The sequence below is a fragment of the Lingula anatina genome, chromosome 4 (genome assembly GCF_051362555.1).
Source record: "Lingula anatina isolate TDL-2025a chromosome 4, LinAna3.0, whole genome shotgun sequence".
In the NCBI taxonomy this organism is placed as follows: domain Eukaryota; kingdom Metazoa; phylum Brachiopoda; class Lingulata; order Lingulida; family Lingulidae; genus Lingula; species Lingula anatina.
In genome coordinates, this window is record NC_141770.1 from 11662422 (window position 1) to 11686121 (window position 23700).

Consider the following 23700-nt stretch of genomic DNA (forward strand, 5'->3'; position numbering starts at 1 on the left):
AAGCGTGGGTGACAAGTCATGTGAACTTGAATGCCCGATATTCAAGGAAAGGATGACTTCCATTTACAGGAAATGCAAATGCTCTAGGAAAAGATATTTGCCCTCAGCTTTGTGCATATATTCTGGGGAAATATCAGGTGTCATTAAGCACATTTTCACAACGTGTGATATTTTAAATGATGCAGGTATATTTCTGTGGCAGATGTTCACTTAAGGGCTGTTCTTACCAAGTAATAATGGCATGGGTCAGATGAGAACGTTGCCAGGTGAAGGTCAAAGTTCAAGGGTCAGAAGGTCATTCTTTACTTTAAGAGAAGTTCTTATTGGGACAGGATGGATCATACTGTATGATGCAGCTCTTGATTCTGATGCTTAATGGCAGTGAAGAAGTGACGCACTACACAATATGTTTGAAAGAAATTAACCAATTAATGTGCTTTTCACCGACCTGCTGAAATGCAGTGAGCACTGTTGAACTATATTTAATACATAATTTAGTTAAATCTTTCTTAAGTCTGAAGTGACCCAGTGTCATCACATGAAGGCAAAAGTGAATGTTTGTGTCACTTGCTTTGTGTAGAGTGTGGAAAGTCGTTGGAGGGGTGATTGTATTTTTTGATGACATGTGTACAGCTTACCTCACAAAAAACTTGCTTTCTGACCTGTATCCAATTAACTTTTCAGAAGATTTGTAGCATTTTTCTTTCTGGATACGACTCGCACAAAGCATTGTTTTGAAAAGTAATATACATCACATTGTTTTTTAATTAATTCGGCAAACGCCTTTTGATAGGACTTGCTACAGGAAATGATAGGAAACATTATTCTGTCTGTGCAATGAACTTGATGTTGGTGTCAGAATGTGCAGAGGAGGCAAGTATAATTAATACATATTCCCACTCACTGAACAGTTAATTAAGTGTTGTTTTTTTTCATTCTTCAGGAAACTAATTTTAAGACTTCAAGATAGCAGTAAATGTGATATATCTTATATAATTAGTAGACATAATATAAATATAGGTAAATGGGTAACTTGGAGAGGATAACCTTCTGTATGAAGTGTCCTTAATGTCTGGACATACTTGAATCTGGTACTAAAAATTGTGAGGATCACACTGATTATATTATTTATTGATATTTCAAATAAGTTATATATTCAGTATTTTTTTTTCAAATGATTATGTATTTAGCTTATGTGATTAGATTTAAGGACATCCTGTACTTGTTATGTATGAGAAATTTATTGGAAGAGAAAACCAGATTTTTTTCCAAATAATTTTTGTTTGAACTACCTTTTCTCTTTTTTGTGTTTTTATGTGTTTTTAAAGCCTGTACCTTCAAAGTTTTTTGCAAAATAAACATGACTGAAAAGAAACATATAGTTTATTATTTTTTTTTTTCAAAATTTGAATACATATATAAAAGTTACTTATGGCATGAAATTGAATTCAGAAATTCCAATCCAAAAGAGATTTATTTTATGATTTTAAATTAATATTTATCCATGTAGAGTATTGAATGATTTTATCTTCCTAACACTGTAAATACTCAAATGACTTACAATTTTCAAGGGTTCCTTTCTGCATTACTATAATTGTAAAGCCATGAAACTGATAGGCCTCCTAGTAGATATTTTGTCTACTTTTAATTAAAACTGATTTGCATTCATGAACAAGACCCTCTTTGTATGATAAAATCATTTCCTTACTCCGACTACAATGATATGCATTTTGGCATTCATCTAGTCACCTACTTACACAGTGATTTGCTTTAGAGTACAACCTTCATTGTCGCAAGCAGTCTAATAAAATTTCCACCAATTTCTATTGTAAAAATTTTTGATGACTATTTACAACAATCATTAGTTTTCTTTTGTTCTTCAAACAAGTCATTTAGTAGATGCCAATTAGTCATACATATATACCAAATAATTCATTTCCTACACTGTTCATTCACAGTATTATTTAGTTTTGAAATTAAATTAATAATCACTTTTTCATTTAGTTTGCCTAATAGTGTGTGGATTGTTAGAGCACATTTGATAAATCCCAACTAACACAATCCTACTGTTACTCGTAGAAAAGCGTATTTGCTATAACTAATTACACATATTGGTATTGAATAATAATTTTATTTTATATATCAAACAAACATTTTTCAACACTTTTAACCAATTTTTATTGCAATGTGTGTCAGTATTCAATTACCTCATATGCAAATAATCATAAAGCTCATTATCAATAATAACAACAATAACAACATGAAACAAATAAAGAAAAAAAAAATGCAAAATGTATAAGCATCTGAATATACCACTGAGTGCTGCTTTCTATTATTTACCACACAGTCATAATGTTCACTTAATAGATCTACCTGAATGTCTCCAAGGCAATACGTACGAGCAGTTTTCACAACTCAGAGCAGGTTCTGCCAACTGTAAAGAATAAAGCTAAAAAGTTAAAACATTGAAAGTGACACAATTATTTCACAGGTAACAAGTCACCTGTAGTACAATATAAAAGAACTTGCAGCACCATCCTTTGGCCACCATATTAAGTATAATAAAATCTTCCTCTGTAACATCACTTTGACACTTATAAACTCTACCATACAGCAGCCTTGAAGATCTGCAACATTCTGCTTTAACTAGGAAGTACCTTAGAAATGTGTGGAAAGGTAATCTCGTAAAAAGGGGAGAAAATTTGGTTCACTTTTATTGCATAGTTAATTTTTATATTTTTATTAAAAGCATCTGGCCTTCAGTTTTCTTTGGTAACATTAGGTGATCTCATGACAGTCATTTTAGTTTTGAGCAAATATGTTTTTTTTTTTGTTTGATACCCTGTATTTCCCATATATTTCATTGAAATTCAATTTTCATTTATAAGGCAGCAATAATAGAATGATTTTTATGCCCGTTTTCACCTAAAGCTATTTACGAGTTAAAGGGCCATATATGGCTACATACAGGGTTAGATAAAACTTCTACTACACACTGCCTCATCTATCACCTACTCATTATCTGAACTCATTGAAACTGACCCAGGGGCTACAGTTTTCATAAAACTTACCAGAAACAATACAACAAGAAATGCAACTCCTAACATACATTTGCTGATAGCATTCTACCTTACAACTTTTTTATCACAAACACAAATAGAATTTTTCTATAAAATTATTTTCAGGATGCAAGGTTTTTTTTAAGTTAAAAATTTCACATACATTAAATTCAAAAGGCTTTAAAATTGTAACTTATAATTTTTCCAAAAGTAATTCAAAAGAAAAACATGATAAATTTTAAGATGTGTGTAAGTTTTATAAAAAAAATCCAGACACGGACAATCTCTCCTTATTGTGTCTCGTACATGGGGTAATGATCATCCAGGTTATGCTGTGTGGGCATGTAAGGGGACTTGGGAGCCGATATGCCCACTTTCACAGGGAACCGTCTGCCGGCTATATCGATCTCATACTTAGCATTAGGGTCCATCACCCAGTTCTCATTGATAATATTCCTGTTCCCTGTGTTGTCTGTGAAATCCTGGACATAGCCCAGGCAGATGTGGGATTCGAGGGAGAACCCATAAGCAGCCGAGGTGGTCATGCCGGCAAATTTCCCATTTCTATATATGGGTTCTCCTCCCCAAGGCCAGGGGTCACTATGGTTGTCGTGGTCTTCAACGAGGAGTTGGACAAATCTCTTCTTGATTCCCTCTTCTTTCTGCTTCAGCAGGGCTTCTTGTCCTATAAATGGCTTCTAAAATGGGTAATAAAGATTTTTTTTTTTTTTTTGACATAACAATGTCATGAACTGTGAAGGGATGAAATAATAAACAGTCCATCTACAGAATATGACTTTTTAAAGGGAATAAAAACATGCATTACAAAATTGCAATGCTTTGGAAACATAAGCAAACAAAAAAAATGTGAAATTTCTCTAACCTGTTAGACAACAATAATTTGGATATTTATCTACAGGTAAACCAATAGGATCGACATGCATATGTGTGTGTGTGCGTGTTTGTGTGTGTGTGAGAGAGAGAGAGAGAGAGGGAGGAGAAAAACAGGCAGCATCTTCATCTTACATTCTTTTTCACTCTGAAATCTCTCCCACATTCTAAAGGTGTAGAGTTGGAGTCCAGGTCAATGCCCCAGTAGGCCAGGTACTTCTCTATCCTCAGACTCCTGTGTGCCATCAGTCCCACGTTCTTCAGACCATAGTCATGTCCCGAGCTGATCAGGGTGTCATACACATGGAGGGCATACTGTGGCGAGAAAATCAAATATCACAGTCTTCCAAACTGATATCAGACTAAGGGCTCATTCCCATTGAAAGTATCGTTCTGCATAGATTGATCCAACTTTGTAGGGACTCTCGCATAATGCAATCAGTTTAACATATTAACATGCTGCCTCTTGTTTCCAGTGTATTGCTATTCTGTATATTTAACTCAATGCCAGGAGGAGGCATGTTAATCTGTAAATCTGATTGCATTCAGTGAGAGTCCACACAGAGTTGGATTGATCTACATAGAGTGATGGTCTCATTGTGAATGAGCACTAAGTATCCATGTGCTTTTCCATCATTCAATTTAACAGCCTTCATAGCAAATACAAATGCAGGCTTAAAAATATGTCTTCTTTGTTGAAATGAAAATGTGGGGAGAAAACCAAAAATCATAGTGTTTGAAAGCATAAGACTACGTATTCAAGTGTTCTTCTGACATAAACAACTCTTCTATTAAATCAAAATAAAATAACATAAATCAGTGTCTTCTTTGTTACAATTAAAACAGAAAAAAGATGAAACAGAAAGCTTCTTTACCTTTTAGTATTTAGGGGGCAGGAGTAAATGGGGGCAATCACATTTTTAAACAACAAAAGAAAACGAAACTAATCAAAACCAACCCCTTTTTGTTTATATCTATTTTAAATACAAGTTCCTGTGCCCGTTATTTCATAAAATTGAACGCATTACCTCTGAAGGTATATACAACATCCAGCCGTCATCTCCAGTGTGGGTAAGACGCATGGCTTTTATACCACTGGCATGGCCCAGGTACATCGTCTGCAGGAAAAATGGAAAAAGAGCACTGAACTGGGCAAAATATTTACCAATTGGTAGGCCAGAATAGAATAACAGACACTTTTACTGATCACAGTAACCTGCAGAACTGTCCTGACATATCAGTAGAGAAATCCAAAATTGGCAAATCTCAAAGGAGAGATATTTTAAATTATAAACCTTGAAAATAATATATTCAAGTGCATTTTTTTACGTTTTTCCAAGACATCAATTATCTCATGCTTCACTCATTGTTTTTCAAATTTCTTCTTTAATTTGCTTAAAAACCACAGCTCTTCAATCATAACTCTTTCAATGATCTCTCTGTTATTCACGTGATAAAACCAGTTTTAGCAACCAACCACAAACCTTGACAGTCATGGAGGGGAACTTTGTTATGTGGAGAGGTATTTCTGCCAACTCATGCAGGAAGTCTTTGGCTTTTGGACCAATCACATTGAGTGTTGTATACATGGATGAGACATCACTGAGGATAACTGAGCCATTAGCAGGCAAATGCTGTGACAACCAATTGTAGGCACGTGTCTGAGTGGTTGATAGAGATATCATCATATAGCTGAAAAAGAGAAAAAACATGAAATAAAATGGCCATATTACCTCAGGCTAAACACAGGAACTTAGCGGAAGGCCAACCCCAGTTAGCAGGCTAAACATGAGCGCTGAGCTGAAAACCAGATCCCAGTTAGCAGGCTAAACATAAGCACTGAGCTGAAGGCCAGACCCCAGTTAGCAGGCTAAACATGGGCACAAATGGAAATTAAAATGTTAAGAAACTGACATTGGGTCTGAAACTCAGGATATGGACGTTTAGTTTACAGATAGGAAAGCTTAAGTTTCTATCATTGAAAAAATTGTGTTAATTTAATACAAGCTTTTAATTTAGACACCAAGGAAAACTGTCTGACTTAGTAAATTCGCCATTATACACAGAACCACTATCAGCACCCCACCCCTTTCCATACACAGTTCCTCACCAATTTTCTGCTACCCTGGCTAGACTACAGTCATTCTCATAGCCTCCCTTGTGGTTGTGTACCCCTGTATGGATGACCGTACCCACTGGCTTGTCTATGTCATTGGAGCACATCTTCTGGAGAAAGTCCACAACTTCCGTACCTGCAGACTGAAAAATAAATAAATAAATAAATACATAAATAAATAAATAAATAAATAAATAAATAAATAAATAAATAAAAAATTGTGTTGATTGCACCTTTAAATATGTCACTGTTGATTAATATGCTAAACTTTAACACCAGGCAATATAAATCAGCTATGCAATATTGGAATTAAGAACATTTCACAACAGACTGGCCTATAATAACAGCAGTTGTATATCTGAATAAGAAGGCTGAGCTGAGGTTATTTGAGATTCTTTGCCAGACCAGGCCCTGGCATCATTTTGGCCTATATTCATATTACAAGACTTACATGTAATAACTACAAAACAACCTGGCCACCCTATTGCTTGGCAGCTAGTTGCAGTCTACACTTACCTTTAGTTCTATCTTGGTAACGTAGGACATGTCGAACAGGCCCACCCCTTCTTTGCATGCCCAGTACTCAGACGCCACTGCATCAAACCAAGATGGCCGATAGAAGGTAAGGCGGGGGATGGTGTTATCAGTGTACTCTTCTGAAATGTCATGTTATGTTACTTAAAATATTTGTTCTTGGCAATATTCAAAAGTTGATTGGAATGTGTTAAAGAAACGATATCTGTAAAAAATGGTTAATTTACTAATAAATACATCTTGTAGTAAGCAGTGCACTAGTGATGCATACACAATTTTCAATATATATCTCTAGTAGAAATTTAAAAAAAAATTATAATAATTATCTAATGATGAATAAATATATTTTATATATTTGTTTACAATGATTTTTGTGTACTCCAGGATATTCTTTGGATGCTGTTTTTTTTTTTTTTTTAGCTAAATGAGAGTACAAGTAAGCTAAATTAAGCCATATCCCAGTGTAACTTCACCCAAAGACTGGTCACATGCAAGAGGACTTTCACAACAGCATTCCAGAACTTGAAACCTTTGACTTTGTCTACAAATGCTGATGTTATACACTAAGTTAGTAAAGCAACACTTTCTACATATGCCATACATATAGTAAAGGCACATTAAGACAATCTCAACAATGTAACAGTGGTATATTTAAAGCCCCAAACCTTTTTAATTGAAAGACATAATATTATGTTAACTCACTACAACATTCAAATTCAAATGGATTTGCACACTTTGGATTTTATAATGTACCTTTACAGTTGAACCTTGGTTAAAAAAGCTATCAGACTATGACACAATAGTTAACGTATATATGGAATTTTTAACTCATAGCCCAGTTATTTTTCAAATACCTTGTAAGTATTTCAGGTGAGATCATATCTCTGTATGTGCAACATATCATGTGCTTCAGCTAATAAGTTAAGAAAAGCTTATATTAGTAAGAGTATTCCTTCCTTCTCTCTTTCTTGACTTCCATAATCTCCCTTCTTCCCATCCCCCAATTCTTGGATTCGCCAACTTTTAACTGATAATTTGAATTATCATAATTAATAAATTATCATAGATACCACTGGTTTTCTTCACCAAGACAGGGATTAGTAGCAAAAAAGAGGGGGCTATTTAAGAAATGGAAAATAAATATATATTCTTTTAAATACTGCTGTGTAGGACAATATATATACTAGTATATGACTGTGCTGCCTCCACCACTGCTCTCACATCACACTATATACAGGCTCTTCCTAGACTGGCGTTTTGTCACTAATGGCTTATTTCCTAAATATTTTTGGTTAAAGAAAAAGTTGAATGTGTAAAAGAGTTTACAACTATTGCTTTGCCAAATTTAATTTGACCTAATCAATTTAAGGCATCTGACTCAAATCATTCGTTTTATTTGTGTAAAGGAAAAAAGACTTGAAGTAAAATAAGATATCAAAATCAAAAATAATATTTTTGAAAATATTTACCCATTTCTTTAAGCCAGTAGGATCAAACCAAACCAGTGTCGAAGAGATCCCAGTATACAGATATGATAACAGTACAATATGTACCTGGTTTTAAAAATTTGTAGCCTTTGTAAGCCCCTGAAATGTTTTATTTACACCAATATATTATCTTTTTTTATTATAAGTGAGTGCAACAAGAGATTGACAACCTGTACGTACATGGTGGCTAGTATAAAATGGATTCCCGGTAATTTTCATGAGCAGCATTTATGCAATATATTTACAAATACATATTTACTATCAACAGAACTTCAAATTGTTATTCCAAGCTGTTTTGAACTGAAAAAAAAAAAAAAATGTACCATGAGGAGGTGGATGGCAATATTTATTAAACAAAAGTTAAACATAATTATTATTTCATGATATCATTATATGTGCAGTCATTTATTTTACCTTTTTAAACCTTCATATGTTTAATTGCCTTTCTTTCAGATCTTAAGCAATGACAGTTTCTGAGACTGAATTCCCCTATTTTGTATTTTGTAGAAATGTTCATCTTGTGAAATCAATCTATAATGTTTGTGATAAATAAAGAATACTCGTTGTTCAGTCTTCAGCTCCAAGTAATCTGTAATCATATGTTCCTGGCTCAGTACAGCTGATTTCTGTCAAAAGAGTATCAACTTAAAATGTTAGATCCCTAGTTCAGAAAAAAAATGACTACAATTTAAACAGTTGTAGTTGCTAAAAGCACTGTCTAAGAAATATCTTTGATACACATCATCCCCAACAGCCATAATGCAGAGTTTTCCAAGCTAGGCCAGGCCTGGTACGATCTCACAAAACATGAGCATGCTTCCGATTGGTTGTCTATCATCATGTGACACTGCCCCAGCAAAGAATATCCAATTCCCTTATAACAGTCCTTATGATAAATACGTTCACAAAGATCCTCTAGTTTCTGCAAGTATGCTGCAACTTCTGCCTCCTCGCCACTTTCGTGGGCGCAGATAACACCAAGGAACAGACCAAAGATCGGAGAGTAAAGTGGCAACAGTGTCAGCCTTCCTGTCAGGCAATCTAGGGCAGGGCTTCCCCCAGGATTACCGGCATAAAGAACATACTGAACTGCCTCTGGGAGACAGGACAAATGTGAAAATTTCACAGGGAAATATAAATCCCAACCAAAGGAATTGGTTTTCATTGCCCAACAGAGTAAATCTGCATGGTCTGTTATCCCAGATTCATTTTCTAGAAGATGCGTTAGTTCTTGTGGGTAACTATCAAGTGTAGCTGTTTTGTCACAAATGCAAGCTGTAATGTGAAATTTCATATTTTCATGGTCAAGAGCAAACTGAATGTATTTTTTGGCTTTTTCAAAATACATGGCAGCTTCTTCCAATTTTCCTACAGCTTTGGCTGATTTGCCTCTGGAATAATATAAATTTGCAACTTTCAGTCTACTACCAACTTTGTCCAAATTGACAGCTGAGAGTAAAAATGTTTCAGCTTGTCTAAAGTAGGAGTCATTTCCCTGTGATATTGCCAACTCTTGGTACATACAACCAAGAGACTGAAAACAGAACATTTGAATCAATCTGAACACAAGCCTTCCAACAGTTTTGTTTTTGGTGCTCAAACAAATCTTCTTAATGCGTTTAAAAGACACAGCCATGGTTAAAGGGTCCTCCGTCTGAATATCATCTGGTTTTAAGTAAGGTAGGCACTGAATGCCACAGAGGCGAAACTGTAGATTCCCAGTGCCATCTTTTCTTTCCTTCAAGCTGCTTATCATCATTAGAACTAATGAGATATTAACTCTATAACTCTTTATTGCATATGAAAGCAATTTCAGTTGAACATCTGTAGCAGTGTCCAACAAATTGTTCTCAGGCACGAAGTATACAGGTAAATAACCCTCGTCAACAAAATATTGGAGTCGTGCCAGACATTCTTTGACACATCTGACCAGACTCCCTCTTTGCCAAAGTTCTGGGGGAGTTTCGTGTACCATCCAAAACATTACAGTTTTCATGTGGTACGAACACAGCACATTTTGGTTTTCAAACCTTTCACCTATTTCAGCCGCAATCAATGACTTGATATATTTTAAAATGAAATATGTTCTATGCTGGGTATCATTAAAGGATCGAATTAATGTTCTCTCAGCAACTACAGTGGATATACGCCACTGGTATCTTTGACGAGGTACAATACTGTTCTTATGACCAACAGGAACAACATGGCAGCCATCTTTCAAAATGGTGGCAATGTCTACAGTCTTTGGCCAACCAAATCTTCTTGTACGCCTGAACCATTTTCTTACACAATGGGGCCAGCTGGCAAATGGATAGGCAAGGACGTAATCCATGCTGGTGTCTTTCCTGTTCCCTGATACATTCAAAGAAACAGCCGGGCCTTGTCTTTCAGGACCAAAAAAGGACATGTGCATTTTATATTCTCGGTAAAATGCATCTGCTGCTACTCCACTAGACGTGTAACCATTTTTGGAATTCAGTTTGCGCAGCATGCCATATCCATCGTGCATACCTTGGCCGTCCCACTCATAAACTTCCAAGGCACGGTTGGCACGTGGGAGGTCATCCTTTTCACAAATAACCAATTTTTCTAACTCACAAACCATGATATCACTGTCTGAGGGGACAGGAATAGCATCAGCATTCAAACCATAGGAGGAGGACTCTCCAGAGCTTCCCAGACTGAACACTCGGTATTTATCTGGGTCATTGGTATACGAGTTGTCAAGGATTTCCCGTAAGTCTATGTCCAAGTAGCTCAACTCAAACTGCTTCTTAGACCAACCAAACCTGTCCAAGCCTTGATTCACTTCCTCGTTCTCCTTTATGCTTTGGCCAGAGGCTGCCATTTTGTGTTTAAATAAAAAAAGAACTGCTAGGGTAAAAACACAAGACTAATATGTTTGTTCTTCAGCACAGCTTTATGTACTGTTACTTCATGATAAGGTCTGTTCTTCTACATGGTCACATTTACCACTGAGAAGTGATCTGATGTAGTTAATGTTTAACAACATCTTTGTCTTTCAACTCCATACTTATATCAACACTAACTATGACATATCCTTCTATGATGCAATCACTATCTTGGTCCAGAGCCTCTGTTTAGGTCCAACAGTAAGATATAGAAGCATGGGACTGATGGGACACCATATGTTCAATGTTACCAAGTTCAAGTCCATCTCCTATTTTGTCTAGTCACCGATTCCTCTGCAAGATATAACCAGTCCAGTTGACACTTGATCTTTACAGCAGCAATCCTCGTTCTTTTCTTCCCTGTTATTCCACAATGACTGACCCGTCAGTTTTTTCCACAACGCTTACAGCTGACATTCCTTGTTCACTCAAGCATGGATAAACCTCCTTCACAAATCAGCCCATATGGTGACGCGCTTGATACCTTGACAGCTGCTTTCTCTTTAATTCAACCTGTTCTAGGGGCGGATCTAGAGATACTTTCTGATGGTCTTCCAAATAATCTTTGTTGATCCATCCTCCTTTTTTGACCATCCTCCGACAGAAAAAAATAAGATACCCGCCAGGGTAAACTTGAACATCTGACCATCTTCCAGAAGACAACCTCAATCCGCCCCTGTGCTCTATCATCAGACTGGGGTTTTTCTCTTATCAAAGTCAACAAAGCTTCAATGTAAAGTAGGTCACAGTTATTGAATATCGCACTTACAGCACCATGACGTCATTGTAAGACCTAACGTGAATGTCTGGCCTTAACAAAAAATCAATACTTTTCAATGCTTAACACAGAAATAAATAATTTAATGTTTTTCAATGCTTAAATAAGTAGAGAAAGTATAATAAAAAACTGAATATAAATGAAAAAGGGCACCTTTATGTAATACTGGGTATATAAATATATCAAGTATATACACAACAAAATCTAACGACATGTTATAACTAATATTAAGACATACTCCTCACAGCTTTCAACAGTCTTGAGCTCTAGCTGTCATGACCAATGTATAATCCTAGCTTCTGTTTGTTCACAAATACACAGTCATGATTTCAGTTACTTGTGTAACTGGTTAAAATGAGATTCAATTTTGTTTCATGCATACGAATGAAAATGGGATATTTACCCACAAATAAGGAAATCTGAAGGAATTAAGTTCTAAAGAGTTCTTTCCTTAGATACCCAGGACATAATCATCGATGAATATCAAACCATAAAATAAATGACCCAAAATATCAAAAAGGTATTGCTCTTTGCTCCTAGTCTTGAACATTTTTGCAATCAGTATACACTGATTTGTAGTCAATAAATGACAGACTGCAATATGCCTTAACATGTAATATGTAATTACAAAGCAATATCTGGTGGAGATTTATCTATTTATACACTGATATAAAAGTAAGTACTGAAAAAAAACCCTCTTAATGCCATGTCATTGACTGTCAGTAAGAGTTAAAAACAGAGAGCCATGCCACTGAAGAGAAATGAAACATAAATACAGAAATGGGAACAGAGGATGCTAAAAATCTGAAGACCCCCCCCTCTACACACACACACACACACACACACATGTGTGTGCGCACACACATCCCAATGAATTTCTTCTGTTTTGGCACATTTCATAAAAAATCAAGCAACTTCTTTAACTCTCTTCTACACATGAAAAGGATATAATCCACACAAAGGGATGAAAATTTCAATCCCTAAAATATCATGTTAGAAAATATAACACTCACAAGATAAAAACCCTGTTTGATGGGGCAGTGTGGGTATTACAAACTATTGCAAAAAAAACCAACTTCAACACAAACTTTTCAACCATCAAATTGCTTCAGTGACACCTCAAAGAACAGAAAAAATATCATCAATGTTAATAATGGCACACTTTTTAACCTTTTGTCATCACGTGCAAAATGCTCTATTTGCATTTTGTAAAAACTAAGAGAACAAACATCATAGATGCAGAACTATCTATCGAAATTTTTTTTCACTTTTTTTCATCAATAAAATTGAAGCAGGATAAAAATATTATGCAAAATCACACACTTCTCAAATAGTAACACATCATGCCTTGAAGACATAGCATTAGGCTGCGTTCACATGAAAAATCTATTTTCTAAAAATCTTTTTGCGTTATCTTGTGATCACAGTCTGTGCCCTGAATACACCATGGTGTAATTACTGGCAGGGCCAAGAATTAATTACAGCTTTGGAAGTAACTGGCTCGCACTGCCCGTTATTACGCCGTTGGGTATTCAGGGCACAGATCATGATCACAGGATACAGCAAATATATTTTTAGATTTTCAGAAAACAGATTTTTCATGTGAACTCAGCACTAGTCTACAAGATTAAAAGAATTGTGTATACTTGTTTTTAAAGGCGGGGTTCTGGCATAAGAGTAGCGCAAGTATTCTTTATCTAAAAAGAAGCAGAAATGTAACTACTTACAATTTATATACATACATTTATATATGAATATGAACATGCTATAGTACATAGGTAAGGATTATTGATAAAAAGGAGTACATTTAATGCCAGTATCATCTTCACAGATATTCATTCTTCATACTGATACAACATATTTCTGCTTGCAAGTTAAAACATAATACAGCATAAATAATGCCCTGTAGTTATTTATATCAACTACATATGAGAGTCTTATATTTTAAATGGTAAAAGGTTAACTACTGAAAACACTGCCCCCCCCCCCCCCCCTGCTGGTGGTGAAGGTAGAAATCAAAAGTGAGCTATTTGCTGTAAAAGTACCTCTGTATACTTGAATTCAAAAATTAAATGAGATTTATTGAAATTTAATTGAAATTCTATGAAGTTTCTAATACAAATGAGAGGTCATACGAGATTTCCGTTTTTGCGAGAGCACATGCGCACAATAGTCACTATCTCGAGTGACCAGCATTGCAACTCAGAAATTTGTTGCAATTATAATACCACTATACAACAAAAGGAATATAAATTCCTTATATGTTTCTCAGATAATATAAAAATTATCTAAGGTGTATTATAAAAATCAACCCATAAATATGGTTATGATTTTTTACATGATAACATAAGTTATCTTAGGTTCATTATAAATATCAACCCATAATTGTGGTTTTACGTTTCTATGTAAACCAGGCATTCCCCCCCCTCCCCCTTTTTTGCTGTGGAAAAGGGGAGGTGGGTGGGCGTATGACCTCTCATTTGTATTAGAAACTTCATAGAATTTCAATTAAATTTCAATAAATCTCATTTAATTTTTGAATTCTATTTCGTTTCTATACAAATGAGGTCATACGAGATTCCCGTTTTATGCGAGAGCACATGCGCACTTGCGCATATCTTCACAGTTCAAAGCTTGCTGGTCACGAGAGCAAGTTTAGCTCAAAATATAATACTACATAACTTTTCCAATTATTCAAACTGCTTTAGAAAATTCTTTCCCTTCAACAGGTTTATTGTAGTACTTAGCAAGCTTTGCTTGAAAATCATCAAGCTGCTTTTAAAAATATCATATACGGGAAATTATGCTGCTGACACTGCTGCAGCTTGGGTTGAATGAGCCTTAAATGATTCTTATACACATGCTTGGTGCATCAACATCCGAATCCATCTGGATATTGTATCTCTTGAAACGGATGAAAAAAAGGCTTTCAATAACTAATAATTTTTTTTTTTTTTTTTTCCTTTGCCATTTATTAATGGTTTTGTTCTTTTCAAATATTCTTTAACACATATCAATGTATGCAATCCCCTATTTAGGGGGTACCATAAAAATGTAAATGTTGTTGTACCAACACCTGGTCTTGAACTGTTTCAAAGTTTCTTTGATTTTAAATAAAACAGTTTTTGTGAAGTTCTAACTCTCTGAACTTCAATAAATGCACAAAATCTTTTTGTGCAGATGTAAGAGACATGAGGATGATAAACTTCATTGAAAAAAATCTTTCAATGATAACTGTCTTACTGGTGACAGTTTTCTTAAGTAATGTTAATCAATTGATACATGTCAAACTTTCTGATATCTGGGTGCACTGGGTCAGTGTTAAAAACTCCTTTCAAGAACCATATAATCTAAGGATGTCTCCCAACCGTCGAAGCAACAATGCCAATAGTTGTTGATAATGCACATCTAGCAGTGTCTATAGCACTGTTATTTGAGCCATCTTCATAGAGATGTACTTAAAAGTCTAGCACATTGCTGTAGTTGGTCTATTCAAAATGACCTTCACTTTATTTGAAAACATTCTCCACTTTTTTATATAGACTGAATAGTGGTTTTTTGCACATGCTTTAAATATGATTTCAATAGCTTTCTCTGTAATTCTATCTGACTTAACAGTTTTCCTGATACTTTGCATGCCAAAAATTTCATGCAGTCTCCTATTGGGTGTGTCACCCCTTTCTGGTGAGAAAAGATGTTAATACTGTTGTTGCTGGCAGTAAAAAGAATAGGAATATCTTCTAGTGAATATTTCCTTTAAATTAATTGCGTCAACCATAAAGGTATCACAACTTAAGCATCTGCCTGATCTTTCCCAAAACTTCTTGATTATCCTGAGCATCAGACTGAAAAGGAGGAATACATTCTCCTAAGATATCAAAAACATTGTCGTATTCAGTACCAGGTTCTGGTTTCCAAGCAGCAAATATTCCTCATTTGCTATTTGATCTTGATAGATCTAATAAAATTTATATGTGGCATAGCTAATATATCTGTCACTTTTTAAATACATAATATTTAGTGACCATTCAGTTGTAATATTCACATTTCTGGATTCCTTATATGCCTTTACATTTTATTCCAGGCAAATAATTAGCAGTAAGCCATATGTCATTTTCAATACAATGATTTTTTTTTTTTTTTTCTTTTTCTATATTTGTGATACTATTTCATCACAAATTGATCATGAGGATTTCAAAACCTCACGTGTAATATATGCAACTGCAGTAGAATTATCGTATCTTTGCTTCGATATTTTGAATTAAGGCATGTAACGACATTTTATAACAAGCAATTCAAATGCATTGAAAATATCATGACAGAATAAAATTCTTCAGTAAAGAATCCACCAATTCTCATATTTCTACATTCATCTAGCCATGCTAAAGGAGTAGCATTCGATTGAAGTTCAATCTGTGCATTGCCATGATTAATCTTACATGTTGCATATAAAAATATTTCTAGACCACCATTCTAGGTCTACTTCCTTTATCTGTAAAATCCATTACAGCTTCATAATCATCTTTATTTTCTTTTAATGCTTTAATTTTTCCTCTCTCTAGTTCCTATAATGCAACTGTCCATATCAGACTCATGCAAACATGACATTGACATTTTTCTAATATTTTTGCTGTGTCTCTAATAGATGCGTCATCTCTTGTTATAAAAACATCAATCTTTTCTTTATGAACTTCTTTCTTTTTGTTGGCAAGTTGCACAGTCATGTTTTCAAAATTTATTTTCAAATCCCAAAATACAATTTCTTGAGTTGGGATTAATTATCATACAGACTTTTCTTCATGAATCAAAACCCCACAAGTTTTGAAAAACTTGACAGTTTCTTTCACTGCCCAAAGACATTCATTTTGTATATAAATGTCATCTACGTATGATATCATAATATTCCTTTCCTTTTTAATGTTGCACATAATGGCTTTCATAAGTTTTAAATGCTCCAGAACATCTGAATAGCCACATTTAAGGGCAGAATGTATGATTTATTTCTCCACTCAAATCTGAGAAATTTCTGATGCTCTGTAAATTCTTAGCATATGATATGCATTTCTGAATCTATGCATGCCATGAACTCTTTATGACATATAAATTTAAACTGTCTTCAAAGTATCCATTTCAAACTTATGGTACTTCATAAACCTATTCAAAGGTTAAACATTATTATCTGTCTTATGCCATCTTTTAGGCCTAGTATATATATTGTATTGACAAATTTGTCCTCTTCATTATGTTTCAACAATGACAACTTATGTAAACATGTTGAAACTTCTGTATCAACAAAATTTTCTTCAGATTCTTTGAATCTTATTTCTTTCAATGGTGTTGTCTGTTTTGGATGTAATCATCCATAAACGTCAATCTTAGACTTATAACAGTCTGTAACACCCAAGCATCAGAAGTTAACAATTCCCACTGGAATATTCTACTAGCAATGTTATGTTGAAGGCATACTTTAAATTTTCCTTCAACACTTCTACTTCCAATGATTTTTTTTTTTTTTTTTTTTTTTTGTATCCTATTGCCTGTGAAAGGTCCTAATTAACCTCTTTTAGTGCCATTTCTTTTGCACATCCATTGCTCTAAGGAAATATCTTCCCCTAGCTCACATGATAACTCTGCTTCCTCTGGGAGTCCCAGAATATGATGGACCAGTGTCTTAGACACTTGATAATTCATTCTATTTTCATGTAACTGATTCTTTTTACTATTTCATCCCCACCAAACCTATTGGTACCTGGGATGGAATTTTCACATAAATGTATATGTATAGTTTATCTATGTGAGGTCTTAAAACATCTTCCCTTCTTGAACAAAGTTGAAAGTTTGTGCAACTAAATGCTCGAATTGCATTCATAGCATCATAAAATAATTCTTCAAAATCTTCTTCCAGATTCTTTAGTATATGAATCTCATTTACTAATGAGTTTGTTTATTTCAAGTGTCAAGGAGGAATCACCCTTTTAAATAAATGTTCACTCTGTGAAACCTTCAATCTTATGATTCAGCATCATGACAGATGCTAGGCCATTTTTCCCTCATTTATTATTATTGGTTTCAAACCTTCACAGTTAGAAGGAGTCAATTTTTATCATTTTCCTGGTAAAATTCTTCCTCTAATTTATTTTCATTATTATCATTTATCGTACATGTATCATCTTCATGGGCAGCGTCTGCCATATCAACAAGATGATCTGAATTCTGCACTTCACTACTTGTAAATACTGATGTGTCATCAGAGATTTTCTACTACTAGTAAACACAGACGTGTCGTCAGAGATTTGGTCTTCACTACTTGTAAACACTAACGTGTCGTCAGAGATTTGCTCTTCACTACTAGTAAACACAGACGTGTCGTCAGAGATTTACTCTTCACTACTAGTAAACACAGACGTGTCGTCAGACATTTACTCTTCTTAATAAACATGAGAAGGATATTCATACCTGATTTTGTTTTTTAAAATCCTCCATTTGCTTCTAAATATTAAGTTTCATATTCTTCAGTGAGCCAGTTATTTATTCTAATGCTGCACTGATTTTCCCACCACAGTCGTGGCATTATCGGTACTCGTTGACGCGCCATTTTCATTTCTCTCATTAACGTTATTCTGCGTCAATGTTTGATTCCGTGTTAGAAAATGTGATGCGTCACCACTTCTTTTGACTTCCCGTCGGAAGATTTTTGTGGCCCTGCGGCATTTTGTAACTTTTGGTCTATTTCCGACCTTATCAGCCATAGTATTCATTGAATTTTGTGCCGCTCTCTGGCCTCACGTGCTGTGCTCGCTCGACAAGAAACCGGAAGTGAAGATATGCGCAAGTGCGCATGTGCTCTCGCATAAAACGGGAATCTCGTATGACCTCATTTGTATAGAAACGAAATAGAACTATATTCATATGTTACAACTTGACCCATTTGTCCCCATCTCAAAAATGTAAGAACCTTTCCCCAGAGTTTGCCTTCAAATGTAAGTAAATTCAGTTCAACTTTCACATACCAAATCTTTGATTACAACTACCTAAAGGAACTTTCTACTATGAAAGCATGTTAGAATATTTTTAGTTTGGTAAAATCATTCTCTTTTACAAACCAAGAATCAACAACAATACAGTTAAAATGCTCAAGTAATTTGTGATTAATTTACAGAAAGCCAACTAAATACATCTTCACAACTATTACCTGTTCAAAATGGGAGAAATTTTATGAATATAGAATCGGTTTCAAAGGGATCGATGATCAAAATAATGATATAATAATTCAATGATTTCACTGGACAAAGTGGCAAAGCACTACTTTTTCTTACCAAATGGTATCAAAGCTAGCCTAGATAAATACAGGTCAATGGAGCATCAAAAACTACCGATGTAAGTATACTGAAAATTCCAATAATTCTTAAAGATTCATTGTTATTAGACAAGTGACTGTGTCATATTGGAATTCGTAACAATCATTATAATATATAATATAATAATCACTGTAATTTACCTCTGGTTTGTTCCTCAAAATACAGAGGTCTTTCAAACCCCATGGTGGATCCATACACTGCCCCCTGCTCCAGTAGTATGGGGTAGAGAGGTGAGGTTCGTAACTTCCTGGACGACCTGTAGTCACACTCTGGATACGGTATGCTGTATGTTGTCCCTAGAGGGGAAAGGATTAGTTATCATTTAATGTCAAAATCAATTATTCAGAGATGGGGTATGTAACTTTTAGAATGACCTGTTATCACATTTCGGGTATGGTATACTGAATGTTGTGCCTAGAAAAGAAAGCATTGGTTATCATTTAATTAAAGAGATCTACCTAACACCTCCTTCACCCTGTCTCTCAAAAACTTCTTGTTGTTGTGAAGGTCAACAAATCTCTTGACGTCCACAGCCCACAGGTCCCAAGTGGGCTCTCCGTTGACGATCCACTCTGCGACGGCGTGGCCAATTCCACCTGCTGAGACGATACCCAAGCTGCTCATTCCTGCTGCTACAAAGTACTTCCTTATCTAAAAGAATAGATTTTTATCTGATTATTCTGGTACATTTGGATGATTATTAGTAAACTTTCAAGGCAATCAGCTGATTGTGCACTGAAGCAGCTCAGATTCTGCCTGTTACATCATATTATAATCTGCAATGAGAGAAAGTAAGCATGCAAAAAATTGTATTGTTATATATAGTAACTAATTTGCATTCTTCACCTCTCACAAAAATGTCAGTATCTTAATTATCTCTTTCCTCACAACATCCTTATCATGCCACTCTCTCTCACTCTCTCTGGCTCTCTCTCCCACCAATCTCTCTTTCATCTCCATATCTTTCTTCCCCCATATTTCTATCTGTATAACAGTATTGTTTAATCAATTTTTCCCTTTTTCTTTAACTTGTATTTTATATTGTAGTGTATTAAAAATAATTGGATTTTAGACTCTAAAAAATATCACTATAATGTATAATATTATGTCTTTACCTCAGGACATTCTCCCACAATAGCTCTTCCATCTGGGCTGAAGCTTTCTGGACCGTTCGTCAGCTGTCGGACCTCCGCTGACTCCATGGCAGGTATTCTGTGAAGAATCTGGTCAAGAAGGATCTCTACAATATGGAAACAGACACTGTCTTTATCAGATGTTACAAATTATGTGAAGAATCTGGTGAAGAAGGAGCTCTACTATATGGAAACAGAAACTATCTTCATCAGATGCTACAAATTATGTGAAGAATCTGGTGAAAAAGGAGCTCTACCATATGGAAACAGAAACGGGACAGAATGTTTGGCAAAACCTGGTCATGGTAGTAGGGGTAGTGTACAGCTACTGTCAGCAAAAGAGTTAAATTTTCCAGATACACAGCAATAGAGAATACAGCTGTGTACATTCACTGAAATGTTTACAAACTACTTCTACCAATTTCTCCAGCAACTCAAATGATATCTTAAACAAGTTAAACCCAAATTACTAATTTTTGGTGGTAAATGCAACCTACTTACTTTCCTTCCAGTCTATCACATACAGCTCATAAGCAGAAAATATCTGCGCAAATATCATTTTTTGTTCAATGGCAAGCTATAATATAAGACGCCATGGCATGACGCTCTAAATTATGACATAAAACATTTTCCAGCTTACGAAAGTGATCCCAGTCTTCCTGAAGTAATTGGAACTCAAACTTTTCTGGGATGTGTTCGTGGAAGACGGCCTTGGCAGTGGGCTCAAACCCTCCAGCAAGTATCCCTCCACTCCACTCACGGAAATAGACAGCACCATCTGGGTCACGAATAACTAGAAGATAAGAGAGTAAAATAAATTAGAAACTCAACATTGGAATCAAATACTCAAATCTGTCAGTCAATAATATATTTTCTGACAAATGCTTAAAACTTGGCAACAAGTACAACAAAAAACTTTTCCAATTTCACAGAATTAATGATCAACCAATGGCAGTACATTCGTGATCCCTGATGTCATGTCGAGCGAAGCACCTGCACCTTTTATCAAAAATGTTAAAACAATTTTAAATTTCTCTATAACAATATTACAACTAACCTGGCATCATAGGATCCACACCGAATGGTTTAGTAACCAGGTGATAGTGTTCACATGAGTGCAGAGGTACTCTAACACGGGGCTCACTTCGCTTCCCAAGTTCCCGTCCCCACTGGAAGTAATGCATTTATATCTATTCAGTGTTTATCTATTCTCTGTAATTCCGATTCCCTGTCATACTTATACTCAGTATTATACTTATTTTGTTAGTAGGTGTCAATGATTTGTGTATCAAAGGCCAAAGGCAATACTAGTATATTCATTCAACACATCTGAAAATGTAGTTGCAGTCCACACCCAGCCGTGAACATCAATAACATTTTTATAGGCAAGATCAAAATGTTTTGTTGACTAAAGCTTAAAACAATGAAAGAGAATTTTGTATTTCTTTGAACCAGCAAAAGTCCACTCTGAATTAAAATTTGATCTAGGTTCTAAAAAATTTCTCAAGATGGGTCAATAAAAGGAGAAAAAAAAATTACCTTCAAAAAAAAATCCAACTTCCAAACTGCTGAATACAGACCTATAATTACTAGTTTCACAAAAAATTACCAGTGGATATGCTGGATATGTGAGTTTGTTCTCATATTTTCATACCCACCTGCCCTGCACAGTTGACAAAATATTCACATCGTATTGTTCCCAGGTTGGTGTCCACTCCTCTCACTTCCTTGTGTTTTTCATCTGTAAGTACCTGGTTAACTTGGCACTTCTCAATTACCTTAACGCCTGTACAGAGGAGATGAAAACATTTCACTAAATGTTTCCAATTGGCAATGAGCTGACATAACTTTGAGTGACTGACTGATTCTGACTGATATACAATATGGAGCAACTGTTATTCCCATGTGGATACCAATAAACAGATAAATAAATAAATAAACTTTACAAGTATTCATAAAATCTGGGCATGATGCAGAAAAATAAAGATTAAAGAGGTTTCTACCTTTCTGCTTGGCCAGTCTGGCAAATGTATTGACAATGTCACTGGGACTGGCTGCTCCGTCAGTTGGAAAGAACTGGGCATACTAATAAAGGGAAAGTAAAGAAAATTTAAGCATTTAATTTCGAAAGATTTACGAAAATTTTACAAAATCAGCAAAACTTTACACATTAAAATACAGAGTTGAACAAGGCAGCAAAGCTGTCAAATGTACAGACAAAAAACAGAAAATAAAGATGCAACAAGGCAGCAAAGCTGTCAAATGTACGGACAAAAAGCAGGAAATAACAAAATAGGCTACTGTCAATTCTGATGCAGAAGTACATTATGTTAAACTGCAAATTCAACATCAAATTTTAATTATGCTCAACAGGTAATACCAATGTAAGTAAAATGTAAAACAAGCATAAGGCTTCAGGCCCATGGGAGTTCAAGTTCACACTTTGAAAATGTAAAACTTCCAGAAAAAGAAGTCAATTAGACTGCTTTTCCAACTCAGGCTGCATTTTAGTCCTGTATTTCTTTTTTGAAAGTTTGGCAATCATAAGTAACATGGTTTTCCCATAATGGTCATCATGGCAGCAGCACCCAAAATTGTGTTTTCTTCTATTCTGATGCAATATTACATAATGGTTAACAGCATAATGACAATCAATTTTTAATAACAAAATATATGTATCATGGATTTTCAGAAAATGTGACTAGCCTGGGTCTTCAAGCCTGTGGAACTTCAAAGTCACACCTTGAAAATGCCAATATGTGAAAAATTAAATTTTCACAAAAAAACTGTTTATCTGGCAGATTGCATTGCCTACTGAAGCTGTATTTTAGTCCCATGTTTCTTTCCTGTAAGTTTGAGAACAGTAAGTGACATGGTTTTTCTTAAAAGGTAATCATGGCAGCAGTGCCCAAAATAGGTTTTTTTCAAATTTTGATGCAATATTACATAATGTTTTACAGCATAATGACCATCAATTTTTAATAATAAAATATTAGTATCATGGATATTCAGAAAATGTGACTAGCAAAGGTCTTCAGGCCCATGGAACTTCAAAGTCACAACCTGAAAATGCCAAAATGTAAACAAGACAGCACTGTTCTGAAATGTTTTTTTCACCATTTTTAACAATTTTTAACATAAAACAAAATTAACAGTTTACTGCCATTTTTATATGATCAACTAAGAAAATTGATGAGATGAGAAAAGTATCAATAGAGCAGTGTTAAATGTCCAATTTCTTCCATTCTAAGATTCTGAACATAGTGAATGATTGAATCTGACAAACTGCAATGATATGAGTTTATTTCCATTTTTGAAACTTTATTACACAATACACGATAACATGTTTACCATCATTTTTACAAAATCAACTAACAATGTTGTAAAGATGCAGGAAATGTCAAACAAACACTTTCACGTATCTTATTAGTT

The 23700-nt window shown here is 34.8% G+C and overlaps 1 protein-coding gene across 4 annotated transcripts in view; it reads right to left on the reverse strand.

The window, feature by feature from the left end:
- Positions 1-922: 922 nt before the first annotated feature.
- LOC106177724 (pyruvate dehydrogenase phosphatase regulatory subunit, mitochondrial) overlaps positions 923-23700 on the reverse strand; it is a 28107-nt gene continuing 5329 nt past the window's right edge. For 2 of the 4 annotated variants that reach the window (XM_013560581.2, XM_013560582.2), the window contains exons 5-18: positions 22272-22353; positions 21927-22054; positions 21326-21437; positions 20909-21061; positions 20251-20375; positions 19594-19786; positions 19276-19431; positions 13424-13474; positions 6583-6722; positions 6061-6209; positions 5435-5642; positions 4979-5068; positions 4086-4265; positions 923-3757 (exon numbers count right to left, since the gene is read on the reverse strand). In XM_013560581.2, the coding sequence (XP_013416035.1) occupies positions 3350-3757; positions 4086-4265; positions 4979-5068; positions 5435-5642; positions 6061-6209; positions 6583-6722; positions 13424-13474; positions 19276-19431; positions 19594-19786; positions 20251-20375; positions 20909-21061; positions 21326-21437; positions 21927-22054; positions 22272-22353 (2175 nt within the window). In that variant the 3' untranslated portion in view covers positions 923-3349. Of the gene's footprint in view, positions 3758-4085; positions 4266-4978; positions 5069-5434; positions 5643-6060; positions 6210-6582; positions 6723-8153; positions 8187-13423; positions 13475-19275; positions 19432-19593; positions 19787-20250; positions 20376-20908; positions 21062-21325; positions 21438-21926; positions 22055-22271; positions 22354-23700 lie in introns of all 4 variants that reach the window. The other 2 variants (XM_013560583.2, XM_013560584.2) reach the window with 2 other exon arrangements.